Genomic DNA, 14,648 nt, shown 5'->3' on the forward strand with positions numbered 1-14,648 from the left:
ACCTTGTACAATAATTTTGTGTATTTTAGCTTCAGTATAAACAAAATAAAGCATTTGTTTTTTCCTCCCAAAATGTATGGCTACTTAAAAATGCTTTGTTCCTCCCTTTTCCAATGTAAACATTTATAGTTAACGATTATTAATAAATATTATGAACAATAGTGGATTTCACATAATTTAACCAGCAGAAATAATAACTGGAGATTTCAGAATCCAAACTATTTTGAAAAGGGCATGGCTGAGATTTCATTTCTATCTTTCCCATTAAACAAGGTTATGATTATTACTTAACAATTTAATTATCATTCATAAAGAGTTGAGATGATGAAGGGACCAACACAAGTATAAAACTAGTTACAGCCAGGCACTGGTGGCTTACGCCTGTAATCATAGCTACTCAGTAGTCATAGATGTTGAGGATCATGTTTCAAAGGTAGCCAGGGCAGGAAAGTGTGTAGGACCGGAAAACTGGAAGTGGAGCTTTGGCTCAAAGTGGTACAGCATTTTCCTTGAGCAGAAAAGCTGAGGGACAGCACCCAGGCCCTGAGTTCAACCCCCATAACCAACCAAAAGACAAAACTATAATGAGTCATGAGGCTGAGATCTGAGGATTGTGGTTCAAAGTCAAGCTGGAGTAGAATAATCTCTGAGATTCTTATCTCCAATTAACCACGGAAAAAATGAAGTAGAAGCATAACTCAAGTGGTAGCCTTAAGCAAAAAAATGCTTAGAGACAGTGCTCAGGCTCCACCAGCAAAAAAGAAAACCATAGCTTAAAACACTCAAAAACATGCACAGGCCTGAGCCTAAGAAATTATCTTATTACTGAGTTTTATAGTATTATGTGTTTTGTATGAAACAATTTGAATCTATTGAGTCAGTTGAGGTTATTCTGGTCATGATTAGTAAAATCTGAACACATTTAAATATTTTAAGTATCAGTTGATATTTCTTTTTAATATTTTTTGAAGTAACAGCTTTCAATGATTATCTTCCCTCTAATTCATATTGTGAAGTCATCTTATTACATTTGACTAATTAAACTTTTAGGCCAGAGCATCATATAGCATTCCAGAACAGCTTATTTTTAGCTGTAGGTTCTGGCCTAATTATTTTCAGCATAAAGGAGTGTATATAATTTTTATCCTAGTTACTATGAAGGGCAATTCAAAAAGCAGTCAAATATCTGACAAAAATTTCCAACCAGCATACTCTAATGCAATAATGAAATTGATCTGAATATACTTCTCAAAGGAATGTATATATCTAGTGCATGAGTACATGAAAAAAATGCTTTACATGAAAAATATAATAAAGGAAATGCAAATTAAGATGGCAGTAAACCACAACTTAACTACACATTTTCTAGAATGGCTTTAAAAATAAAAGGATTCTGCCAAATTGACAAATTGAATTCTCATTTGTTGCTGATCAGTCTAAAATTACACAAGCCCACTATGGGATAATGTCTAGTAGTTTTTTGTAAAATTAAGCATCTAATTAACTTACAGCCCAGCGTTTTTATTCCAAGATAAATGAAAACAGTACTCACAAAAAGACTTGTGCAAAAATGTTCAGAGATACTGTTCAAACCTGGAAGTGACTAGGTGTCTATTAACACAAGAATGGATTAACTTTGGTATAACTACAGTGAAATAGTACTTGCAAATAAAAAGAACAGTCTATTGATACACACAAATACAAAATATGCTGAAAGAAGCATTACACAAAAAACACATTTTGATTCACATATGTGCACTTTTTTAAAGTTAATCTTTGCTGTGGGGGATCAGTGAGAATAGTAATTACTTGGAGAGTGGGATAGAAGCAGGCACTGACTACCATGAATCATGAAAGGCCTTTTTTGGGGGGGTGATATGGTGTCTAATGAGGGTTTAGTATTCACTGGACACTGGTGTATGGGGACTCATTATATCCAGCACTTAAGATCTGTTTGTGAACTTGATCTCCAAGGGATGAAAGAATCTTAAAAACTGACCTCTAGTTAACAATTATGCATGCTGAAATGTCTAGGAGTAAGCTGCATTTAAGTCTACAATCTTATTTTAAAATTTAGTAAGGATTTATGAATGGATATGTGAAAAGGCAAATATAGAAAAAAATGTGAACTACATAAATTTTAGAGACAAGATAAAATAAGAGGGATACTCACTATACAATTCTATTTTTCTCTATATTTACTTTTTTCAAATAAAATCTTGGAAAATAAGCAGTAAGGTGAAAAGAACCAAAGTTACAAAAGTCAGAACTATGTCATGCTTGGTTAGTCCAAGTTATTTCAGCAAAGCAGAATGAAATAAAAAACTTTTCAAAGTAAAATAATTAAATAAAATAGTTACATATTACGGTAGAAACTTTCAGTTTGAGGTGGTTAATATACAGAGCAAAGTAATAACACTATTTTTACATCTCTTACTTTAGTATTCTAGTACTAGTGTAGAATTTTCTTCTAGAAATCTGAAAATGGTTTTAAAAGCCTGTATTTGCTATCTACTGATGTTTCCAAGAAAGATTTGCTAGTTATGTGAATGGAATGATCACCTGTAATACTAATAAATCAATACTTTAACCAGTAATGTTTGATGAGAACAGACTTTAACATTTTTACTAATTGACAGGTCTGAACTCATAGGAACTAAATCAGTTTAATCACAATATTATTAAAAACATACTTCCCTTCACAAAAGGTCAGGCAAGTGTCTGGGAAAAAGAAACAAATAGAACTTCATCAGTCAGGGAAATTTTACTTTGTAAGTTCCACTGCGGGCAGTCATAAAAAAATGAACTCAAAAATAATTGTGATGTTTAGGAAAATGTTACTGAGAATGAAACCTGAAATGGCTTAGTAATTAGTTTCCATTAGAAATGAATAAAAACCACATAACAGAAGTAATTTATCACATACCAAGTGAAGATTCTTGAAATTTTGTAATACTCAGGAGTATTTTTAAAGTATATTTTTGAGATTTACATAATGTCAAAAATCTATTTCCTACAATAGGTGGGAGAGTGAATGTGATAGAAAAGGAGATATACTTCAAATGCAAGTATGAAAATAGAATAACGTACCGGATACCAGTGGCACAGGCCTGTAATCCTAGCTTTTCAGGAAGCTGAGATTAAAGGATCATGGTTCAAAGCCAGCCTGGGCAGAAGAGTCTCTAAGCCTATCTCCAGTTAACCACTAGGACACCAAAAATGGCACTGTGGCTCAAAGTGGTAGAGCCTTAGCCTTAAGCAAAAGAGCTCAGGGACAGCACTCAGGCTGAGTTCAAACCCCACAACTGGTAAAAAGAAAGAAAGAAAGAAACCCCTATACAGGTGGACCTGTGGCAACAATGAGAAGTACAAGTTGTCATGTCCAAAACGAGCTTTACAATGTCAGTGCAGGGGGGAGGGGAGAAGGGGGGGAAGGAGAAGGATTAGGATTGGGGGGAGGGGGGAGGCTGGGAAGGGATGTGAAGGGTAAACAAAGGAGGAGGCTGCAATGCTTGGTAAGAAATGTACGCATTATCCTGCCCATGTAATTATAACTCCTCTGTACAGTATGTTCACAAATAAAATAAAATTAAATTAAATTTAAAAAAAAGAGGTAAAGGTATCAGAGTGTAATAGAGCAAGTGAAATTGATTAAAGTACATTATATACATGTATGGAAATACCACAACAAGACTCATTTGTACAATAAATATTAATATACTAAATTAAAAAATAAAAGCCAATTTTCTCTCATAAGGTACTGATGAACCTTATGACAACCAAAACTTTATAAAGATTTGATTTTAATTTAAAAATCTATTTTTAAAAACTTGAACTCTTACTAACTTCATAAGCAAACTTTTTTCCAGATGACCAGAAATCAAGATAATTTTCTTTTATCATGAAGAATTTCCAACGTACACAAAAGTAAAAGTATATTGGACTAAAGCTTCAATGGTTATTTAACAATGATACGCAATCTTTCTCCTACAAACCTGTTCCCAACATGAAGCATTCCCAAACAATCTAAGGTAGATTTACCAAACAAAATTACTTGAACTGAATCTTTTTTTTTTTTTTTTTTGGTCCGTTGTGGGGCTTGAACTCAAGGATTGGGCACTGTCCCTGCGTTCTTCAGCTCAAGGCTAGTACTCTACTGCTTGAGACACAGCGTCACTTCCGGTTTTCTAGTGGTTTATTGGAGAAAAGAGTCTCACGGACTTTGCTGCCTGGGCAGGCTTTGAACCGCGATCCTCAGATCTCAGCCTCCTGAGTAGCTAGGATTACAGGCGTGAGCCACCAGCGCCCGGCTAAGAAGAGTGAAGTGAATCTTTTTGAAGTTATATTCCCCATGACTAAAATGTATTGCAGGGAAAATGGCCTGATAATTTAGGTAGGAGGGAAGGTAGGTATTCTAGACAGATAGCTTCCACTGAAAGTTAATAGTCTATGTAGCATGGGAGGAAACCGGAAACCAGGGGATTGTTGTTTGCTACAGTGGGTCTCATAAATGAACACATTTACAACTTTGGCGGGGGGGGGGGGGGGGGGGGGGGGGGTTTCATGACGACGAGGTAGAGGGGGTGGGATGGGAAGGGATGGGAAGGAATGGGAAGGGGAAACAAAGGAGGAGGTTACAATGCTTGATAAGATATGTTCAGTATGTTCACAAAAAATAAAAATTAAAAAAAAAAAAAAGAAATGTACTCATTATCTTGCCCATGTATTTGTAACCCCTCTGTACAGTATTTTCACAATTAAAAAAATAAAATAAATGAACACGTATGATATATATATTTTTTTTTTCTTTTTGGTCAGCCATAGGGCTTGAACTCAGAGCCTGGGTGCATGTCCATGAGCTTCTTCATGCTCAAGGCTAGTGCTCTACCATTTGAATCACATGGCCATGCCCAGCTTTTTCTCTTATTGAAGAGTCTCATGGACTTTTCTGCCAGGTTTGGCTTTGAACTGCAATCCTTAGATCTCAGCCTCTTGAGTAGCTAGGATGATAAGTGTATACCACGAGTGCCCAGCTGTCTATTAAAAAGTTTGTATTAGGGGCTGGAAAAGTGGCTCAGTGGTAGAGTGCTTCCTTTGCATGCCTGAGACCCTGGGTTCGATTCCTCAGCACCACATAAGCAGAAAAAGCTGGCAGTTTTGCTGTGGCTCAAGTGGTAGAGCTGAGGGACAGTGCCCAGGCCCAGAGTTCAGGCCCCACAACCAACCAAAAAACAAAAAACAAAAAGAAAAACAAAAATAGAACAAAAAACCCAAAACTTTGTATTATAAATGGGAATGCAATATGCTTCTAAGAAGGTGCATATAAAATAGATTAACTCTGTCCCACATTTAATGTCCCACTCACTCTCCCTAATGATGAATGTTATTTAGAGATTTATATCTAAAGAATTTTGTTCACTTTTTTATCATAATTTGTTTATAATTTATTGGCAAATATAATTAAAAGGTTACACTTTAATGACAGACTCTAAGGAAATCAAAGATGTTTTAAATTTGCAGCTTCTGAATTTCAAAAATAAAATATTCAGTATTTTTGTCTGCTCTTAAGACAAATCCCACAATTAGTTTTGAGAGAACATATGTACAGCATAAAAATGAATTCTAGGGCTGTGAAAGTGTCTCAGTGGTAGAGTGCTTGCCTTGCATGCATGAGGCCCTGGGTTCAATTCCTCAGTACCACATAAGCAGAAAAAAACCAGAAGTGGTGCTGTAGCTCAAGTGGTAGAGCACTAGCTTTGAGCTTAAGAGCTGAGGGACAGAACCCAGGCCCAGAGTTCAGGCCCCAGGACTGACCAAAAAAAAAAAAAAAAGAAAGAATTCTAATTCATTCTATGCTATGGAAATTACCCAGATTTCTACTTTTGGTATAACAGACTCTACATCAGGAAGTAGAGGATGTATAAAGTCATAGTGCCTTTTCTTCTTCTTCCACTAATTTTAACTAGGTGTAAATTGGTTAACAGTAGGGGGAAATGTTATTTTTGTAGCTTCAAGAGCACCTAAAGAGGTGATGAATAAAAATACATAAAAAATAAACATCGACCCATCTCTAGTACAGAATGATTAAAACATTGAATGCTGTTCTTGGGATTTTGGTTGTTTTGTACCAGTACTGGGGGCTTGAACTCAGGGCCTTGGCACTGTTCCTTAGCATTTTGCTCATGTCTAGAGCTGTATCTCACTTGAGTAACAGCTTCACTTTGGTTTTTGGTGGTTAACTGAAGAGTCTTATAGAATTTCCTACTCATACTGGCTTTGGATCTTGATTCTCAGATCTCAGCCTCCAGAGCAGCTAGGATTATAGGTGTGTACCACTTGGTGACTAGCATCCTTTGGTTTTTTAATTTCCAGAAAAGCTATTTGTTTTTTTAGGTGGCAGCTGTCTCCAAGGATCACTGCAAATTTCTGCAGCAGGTTATTTACCTCATCACATCTAAAAAAGGACTAGGGATCATTGTTTTATTATTAGAGAATACTAACTGTAACATGTAAACAAAGAGGTATATATTTATATGATTTAAACTATAAATATTGAAGATTTCATTTGACAACAGTAGGTGAATCTATTTATAAACACTGACTTCAGATTATGGATAATGACAATCATTTGATTAAACTGCACCAACTAGTAATGACATTTGAAATAAATTAGCTGCCTTAGCAGACATATTTGTCTCAAAACCAGTCAAATTCCAGACCCACATTCTCAAGACAAGACTACTATCTTCTCCCTTCCATCATATTCCTTGGATGGTATTTAGTGAGCCAGCCACAGATAAATATACAGAAACGTTTGTAAGAGTCAAAAGACAGCTGGAGAGAAAAGGGTGTCAGTGGCTCCCATCTGTAAATTCTAGGTAATCAGAAAGCTGAGATCTGAGGCTTACTCTTTGAAGCCAGCCTGGACAGAAAAGTCTGTGAAACCCTTATGTCCAATAAACTACCCCACCAACAAAGAAAGCTGGAAGGGGAGCTCTGACTCAAGTAGTAGAATGCTATCCTTGAGCAAAAGAAGCTCAGGTACAGAGTCTAGGCACTAAGTTCAAGGCCCAGGACTAGAATAAAAAGTTACAAAGAGATTATTCCATATTATAGCCTTAACCAAAAACATTATATAAAACAAACTATAGGAAGGACAAAATGACACCATAGAGGGTTAAACGAAATATTAAAATATTAGCATACACACAGCTGACATTTTTTGGTGGTACTGAAATTTGAACTCAGGTCCTCATGCTTGTTAGGCATGTATACTACCATTGAGCCACACCTTTCACCCCTATACAGAGTTTGGCTGTTGGAAAGATAAGTGTATTATCATGATCATCCATTAAATTTTTCAGATGTCAATTGGTAGATGAAGGCATTCTTAAATTCAAGGATATAAAACAACAACAACTACAACAGGTGGTGAGTAATGTGTCTATTAAGAATCAGAATCCTGTGAGTAGTTTGATGGTCTATTTGGGAATCATTGTCAATCATGTTGAGGCTAGAGGACTGAAAGGATGTACCTTCTCTACAAAGTATTACACTTTATTACTATTCAAGCACCTCAAGAAATAGGTCTAAAATAGTTCCTTTTACCTGGGGAAAAACTGCAAAGTGAAAAAAGATAGACTGCTTCACAAATATAAATGTTGGTTTTTTGATAGTTGAAAGATAAAGGCAAAAAAGAATGATAAAATATGTCTCACAGGAAGTCAGAGTTGTCAAGCCTTGAGATTTTAACTAGAATAGAAAAATTTATAAGATATGAACAACTTTTGGAAGTATGACACATTGAGAAAGTCTATGTTAAAGTTCTATAAGAGGGTAGTAACTTTTTTTAAATAAAAAACAAAAACAAAACCAGAAATACAGCATGGTACTATGTATTGCAATGACCTGAGATTCAAAACATTTCAAGTGGTCCTGCAAATACTCTCCTCTAGTTCAATCTTTGAATTCTTATTTTTTTGCAACCAAAATTACAGAGAAAACATTTTGAAACAAATGTCTGGTAGTATATGCTTTGCTACCATGAAAATGAAGAAAAGAAGAAAATCACACTCTTTATGGCAATTTTAAATGCTAGTTTTTATTTACTGGTAATTGTGCAAAAGACACCAATTTAATACTGCACAGAAAAACAATCGTGTAAATCAAAAATTAAGCAGTAAATATGGAATAAATTTTAAACCGAGCACCATGTTCCTTCAAAACTGATATCACAGAATACAACTCCAGTCATATAATTAAAATAAATCTGGAGAACTCTCTCAGTTAATATTTAGTACCTAGAATCAAAGGCTCTATGCTTTGATGCTTTACTTTCCAGGAAAGTAGAAATAATTCTAATTTTGAGCAGTTTAATACACTCAAAATAACAAAGGAAATAACTGGTATAATTTATTCCATTTTTCAATTGGCATCATCAACTAATACAATGTTGACAAGCTGGCTGATAGAAAAATAATAATATAAGGCTAGTTATACATCCTTCTCAATTTTCTTATTCAAAAACTCAAAAGTAACATTCTTCATTTTAAAGGACTACTTTAAATTTTAAAAATCTTAAAGGCAGATACAAGAGAGTAAGCACTTTTACCACCAAAATTACTTATACATAGGAGACCTTAAGAAAAAAAAAAAGCAATCAAAAGGCAGTGCAATAATACTTCATACTGCTGAATCTTACATATTCTGAGGTATGTAATGAGAAGCCAAGTGAGGTGAAGCCGTATAGCCAACTGGGACAGGACTTATAGCACCATGGATTTGCGAAGAACCACCATATGTTGCACCAACAGGATGCCAGTTGGTAACATAGGGATAATCTGGCACAACAGGAAAGCAGGAATCAAAACCTGGCAAAGGGGGTTGTCCATAATGATCTGACATTACTGGATAATAGACTGTTCCATGAGGGATAGATACAGGGTCTGCATTTGGAATAATATCTGAAACAAAAAATGAATACAATATATTATACAAAAATGTACTAGCAATTAAATGGATACTCTTACAAGTAAAAATTAAAAATTACTAATTGTGAGATCATGGAAACTAAAGCAGAAATACATCAGATATATGCAATAGTGTCTACAATGACCTACCAAAAGATTATATGAAAATATCCAAATAAAAAAGCTTATGTGCTGGACACTGATGGCTCATGCTTGTAATCCTAGGTACTCAGTAGGCTGAGTTCTGAAGATCACAGTTTCAAAACCAGCCCAGGAATGGAAAGTCCGGGAGACTCTTATCTCCAATTAACCAGAAAACGGGAAGTGGCACTGTGGCTCAAGTGGTCGAGCGCTGTCCTTGAGCTGAAGAACTGAGGGGCAATGCCCAAGCCCAGAGTTCAAGCCTTATGACCACCACCACCAACAAAAAAGCTTATGTTGTTTATATATAAGCGAAAATGCATATTCTCCAGTACTGTTCTAGTAATCTAGTTGACTAAAATCTTAGAAGAGGTGGCTATAGTTATTACCTTATTGTTCTACAGTATTAGCACATAAACTCTAAATAGTTAATTTTGTACCACTTTAGCAATGACAAAATTCCCAAGTAGCTATACCATTTGGTCTATATTTGAAGAGAAAGTTCTGAAAAATTCCTAAAGGATCTTCTCACAAGTGTTATCCTAGCATCAAATTGGACACTGGTGGCACTCTATAATCCTAGATACTAAGTACACTGGTATCTGGAGGATCACAGTCCTCCTGTTGAGCCAGGCAGAAAAGATTCCATCTCCAAATAATAAGAAAAACAAGAAAAAAGGCAAAGCTAGAGGCAAGGTTCAATTGGAAGAGCTCAAAACGAGCAAGCAAGTCAAACAAGTAGAAGGGCTCTGAGCTCAACGTCTAGTACTACCCAAAAAACCCCTATTATTTTAATTTTGTATCAGATTTTCTGCCACAAATCACTTTTGGCGGAAGCAGATGTTATTCTGACTTTACTATATTGACTATACAAACTTATCAAAAAGGAATCTTTCATTACTTACGCTAACATAGGCTAACATTTTGTAAAATTAAAAGTGCTAGTCTCTTTGTTTTCTTTAATTATAAACAGCTCTAAAAAAGGTACGTTGTAGCTGGGTACCAGTGCTCAAGCCTGTAATCCTAGCTACATAGAGGCAGCAGAGACATCTGAGGATTGCAGTCCATTATCAGCTAGGGAAAAATCCCAAGAGCTTTTTCTAAGTAACTAGTTGTAAAATTAAAAGTGCTAGTCTCTTTGTTTTCTTTAATCCATAAACAGCTCTAAAAAAGGTACGTTGTAGCTGGGTACCAGTGCTCAAGCCTGTAATCCTAGCTACATAGAGGCAGCAGAGACATCTGAGGATTGCAGTCCATTATCAGCTAGGGAAAAATCCCAAGAGCTTTTTCTAAGTAACTAGTAAAAAGCCAGATGAGGAGATGTTTCACACTGGTAGAGTACTAGCCTTGAGAAGAAAAAAAAAAAGGTAAAGGAACTGAGGTTGGCACACAGGAAAAAATAAACAAAAAAAGATAAACTGTACAAAAATATAATGAAGATTAACATTTTTATTACCACTTCACACCAGCACACTAGGGATAACAGCATCTAAGACTAGTAACATCTGCAAACCACTAACATGATTTAAAGAGGGAAGAAGATAAATCAGCATTCCTAGTATGGCACTAGGGCTAGTATACATGAGGGTTTCAAACAGATTTTTTAAGCACTTGTATTTTTACTATCTTTAGTTCAAGATACAAACAGTATGTCAGTTAATGAGTACACTCATCTAGATCAATTTCCTATTCCTATTCTATCAGTTTTAGGGAGAATGAGTAAGTAGCCAAAATCACCAACAGTGAGTAGCAATGCTGGAATGTGAAACGTATTTGGTTACTTCTTACCATTTCTTCTACCTTACACTTCTTTTTAAGAAGGGAAATTCAAAGATCCTACTCTAAATTCATCCAAACACTTCCTCATTCTATTATACTGTGAATGCATATTATAAAGTTTTTGATCTCATAATCCCTTTACACTTAAAAAGTTGGGAATACCAAATAGCTTTCGTTTATGTAAGATATAGTTAATATTTACTGTTAGGAATTTAAATGAGAAGTAAAATAGTAATCCATATAGCAGGCAGATTACATGCTAACATTTTTAATAAAATTAAGCACTTTCCAAAACAACAAAACAAGGAAGAGTATGAGTATGCTGTGCCTGTACAAATTTCTAAAGCATGACTAAATAGAAGATACCAGGATTCCCATAGTACTCCTGTTATTTAATCTACTATATATTGTTTTAAAGTATATGAAGAAATCTGGCCACATACAGCTAAGTTATCAGTGATGATGTTGAGGTTTTTTTTTTTTTAATAATAAAGTTTTTCAGGTAATTGAAGATATTCTTTGGTGCTTCACAAAAAGAACAGAAGTGGTAGTTTTTCTAAGACCAGTAGCAATGTGGACTTTCAATATTCTGTTACATTAAAATTATTATTGGAAGTGGCACTGTGGTAGAGTACTAGCCTTGAGCAAAAGAGCTCAGGGACAGTCCCCAGAAGCCCTAAGTTCAAGCCCCATAAGTGACAAAAAAATCAATTATTATGTGCTAACCTTGAGATAGTTCTTTTACAAAATTGGAGGTGGCTAACATCATACATGGGTAATTGGGAACATTTAAGTATGCAGATCTTGCAAATGTGGGTGTATTTCACTATACAATTTTAAAAACCTACATTGACTAATAGTCCCACCTAGCTAAAACTCTTCTAATGGGTTTCACATACTGGGTGCTGATAAGCTCATGATAGCATACTTGTTTACCCCAAACTCAAATTTCTATTAGAAATATGTAACGTTCTTTGATAACAAGTATTACTAGATGCTTTTCCTTAAGTGACAGGCTCATTTTCTTCATTTGAGAAAATGATGGGTGGAACAACTATGTCTGAAAAGCTAGTTTGTCTATCACTCATTCTTTCAAGTAAAAAAGTGTTCTATGCAGTTAGCTAGTAATTCAATAATACACGTCATTTTCTTTAAATTTATCATCGCATTTCTGTTTGTAGAAGTGTTTTATGAGGTGTTCCCATTTTATTACAAAGAGTATTATACCCAATTGCTTAAGGACAAAGATTTAGTGAAAAGAACACCTCTCTAGGAGCTGATGGCTCATGCCTACAATCCTATCTTCTCAGGAGGCTGAGATCTGAGGACTGTTGCTCAAGGCCAGTCCTGGCAGGAAAATCTATAGGACGCTTATCTCCACTAAACTACCAAAAAAGCAAAAAACTGGGCTAGGAAGGAGCTCAGTAGTAGAGTGCTTGCTTTGCATGCATAAAGTCCTGGTTTCGATTGCTCAGCACCACCTAAGCACAAAAAAAAAAGCCTGAAGTGGCACTGTGGCTCAAGTGGTAGAGTGCTAGCCTTGAGCTGAAGTGTTGAGTGACAGCACCCAGGCCCACAGTCAGGCCCCACAACCAACAAAAAAGGGGGAAAAAAAGCAAAGAAGTGAAGCTGTGGCTTTCTCAAGTGGTAGTGGTATCATTGAGCAAAAGAAGCTCAGGGAAAGCTCAGGCACTTTATGTAAAGCACAAGGACTGGCACCTCCACCAACCAAAAGAACATCTCTGATGAATCAAAAAGATAAATTGCTATTTGACACATTATGATGATGATGGTGGTGGTGATGGTGGTGGTGATGGTGATGGTGATGGTGATGATGTGAGTCCTGGGGCTTGAACTCAGGGCCTTGGCATTGTCCCTGAGCTTCTTTTGCTCAAGGCTAGCACTATATCACTTAAGCCACATTGCTACATCCAGCTTTTTCTGTTTATGTGGTACTGAGAAATCGAACCCAGGGCTTCATGCATGCTAGGCAAGCTCTCTACCACTAAGCCACATTCCCAGCCCCAATATTTGACATTTTTGTACTCAAAGTTTGTGGCAACGAGAAAGATAACGATTACTAGCATAGTCTGGTGGAATTACCCCAATTTGTTGTTAGGTAACAATAGTGTGAATCACCAATAATCTTTACATCTGAATGCAAATGTAAGGCAGTGAAAGGAAACAAAATCGAAGTATTAATGTGAATACTTCTGGCCTCATGAATCCCTTTAAAGAGTTTCACAAACCCCAAAGGAACCAGAAATCATGCTTTCAGAATTGCTAGACTAAGTATATAGATCTAGTCAAACATCTGAAGGCTATAATTAAATTGTACACAATAAAATTCAATTGCCTTTCTTGCTGGCAATCTCATTTGATACTCACCAATTTGATACTCACCATTTGTTGATGCTTCTGCCTGTGTACCATCTGCTATCTCTACCTCATTGTACAAGTGAGGAGCAGTTTGGTCTACCAGAGGTGACTCAGAACAAATTGGAAGATTGTCTACATGAAGTTGCTGTGGCTGCATTTGTGGCATGTAGAACATGGAATGCCAGTAGTTGTGGTGATAGCACTGGAGCAAGAAAGGAAAATGACATAAACAAATGAACACTTAATTGTAAACCTTGCTACTCATGATTGGGAGGATCATGACTTGAAGGAAGCCCAGAAAGAATTCTGGGAGATTCCATCTCAAATAGAACCAATAGAAAAAAGCCTTTTCATTTAGATAAACATCATTTTATATGACCATATGTGCACAGCTACTGAACCTTTGTGATCTTTTCCTAAGAATATACTACCATAGTTTCACTATGTGACTGTTAAAAGTCCTGTATGATTTATCATGCCCAAGTATATTTTTTGTCGTTTACATTCCAGTGTGTTTACTTGTACATTTAAAGGTATTTTCTAGTTACAACAAATGAGGGTACACATGCAGCCTATGTTTCTTTGGGTCTGTCTTAGTTAAGGTAATTTTTTACAAGTCTTTCCATTTCTTTAAGAATGGTAAAAAATCAGTCTTTCTGATGGAAGCACAGAATCCACTGTGTATATGTGGTATGTGTGTGTGTGTATATATACATATATACACACACACACACATAACACTTATTATTCTTAATTCATTCATCTATTGAGGGGCATCTGGGTTGAATCTATATCTAGGCTATGGTAAAAAAAAAATGCATGGGGCTGGGAAGGTGGCTCAGTGGTAGAGCGCTTGCCTTGCATGCCTGAGGCCCTGGGTTCGATTCCTCAGCACCACATAAGCAAAAAGACAAAAGCCAGAAGTGGCACTGTGGCTCAAGTGGTAGACGCTAGCCTTGAGCTGAAGAGCTGAGGGACAGCACCCAGGCCCAGAGTTCAGGCCCCATGACTTGACACCCCCCCCAAAAAAAATACTGCAGTTATTGATAAGAAATGTACTCATTATCTTGCCCGTGTAATTGTAACCCCTCTGTACAGCATTTTCACAATTAAAAAAATGCTGCAATGAACACAGTGGTGCTGGCAACTTTAGTGTGGCCTTGTTAGTGGTCTATTGGATACATTCCCAGGAGTGAAACTGATGGGTCACAGACATGCTCCAAGAAATGGAAACAAGAGGCCATATGTTATTTTGGTTCTTGTTTTCTTCCCCCCTCCTTCCTTGGTTGCTGTTTTTTTTTAATTTCTGTACCTTTTGTCTTATATGTAAGTTTATCTGTTTGGGGGAGTGTAAGGAAGAGCACAGAAATGGCGGGACAA

The 14,648-nt window shown here is 36.2% G+C and overlaps 1 protein-coding gene across 1 annotated transcript in view; it reads right to left on the minus strand.

Moving 5' to 3' along the window:
* Positions 1 to 8,100: 8,100 nt before the first annotated feature.
* Alg13 (ALG13 UDP-N-acetylglucosaminyltransferase subunit) overlaps positions 8,101 to 14,648 on the minus strand; it is a 74,728-nt gene continuing 68,180 nt past the window's right edge. Inside the window, 2 exon segments of the mRNA XM_070039894.1 lie at positions 8,101 to 8,963; positions 13,293 to 13,470. Coding sequence (XP_069895995.1) covers positions 8,698 to 8,963; positions 13,293 to 13,470 — 444 coding nt within the window. The 3' untranslated portion in view covers positions 8,101 to 8,697.

This window comes from Dipodomys merriami, unplaced genomic scaffold, assembly GCF_024711535.1.
Source record: "Dipodomys merriami isolate MVZ:Mamm:240054 unplaced genomic scaffold, mDipMer1.0.p SCAF_3, whole genome shotgun sequence".
Taxonomy (NCBI): domain Eukaryota; kingdom Metazoa; phylum Chordata; class Mammalia; order Rodentia; family Heteromyidae; genus Dipodomys; species Dipodomys merriami.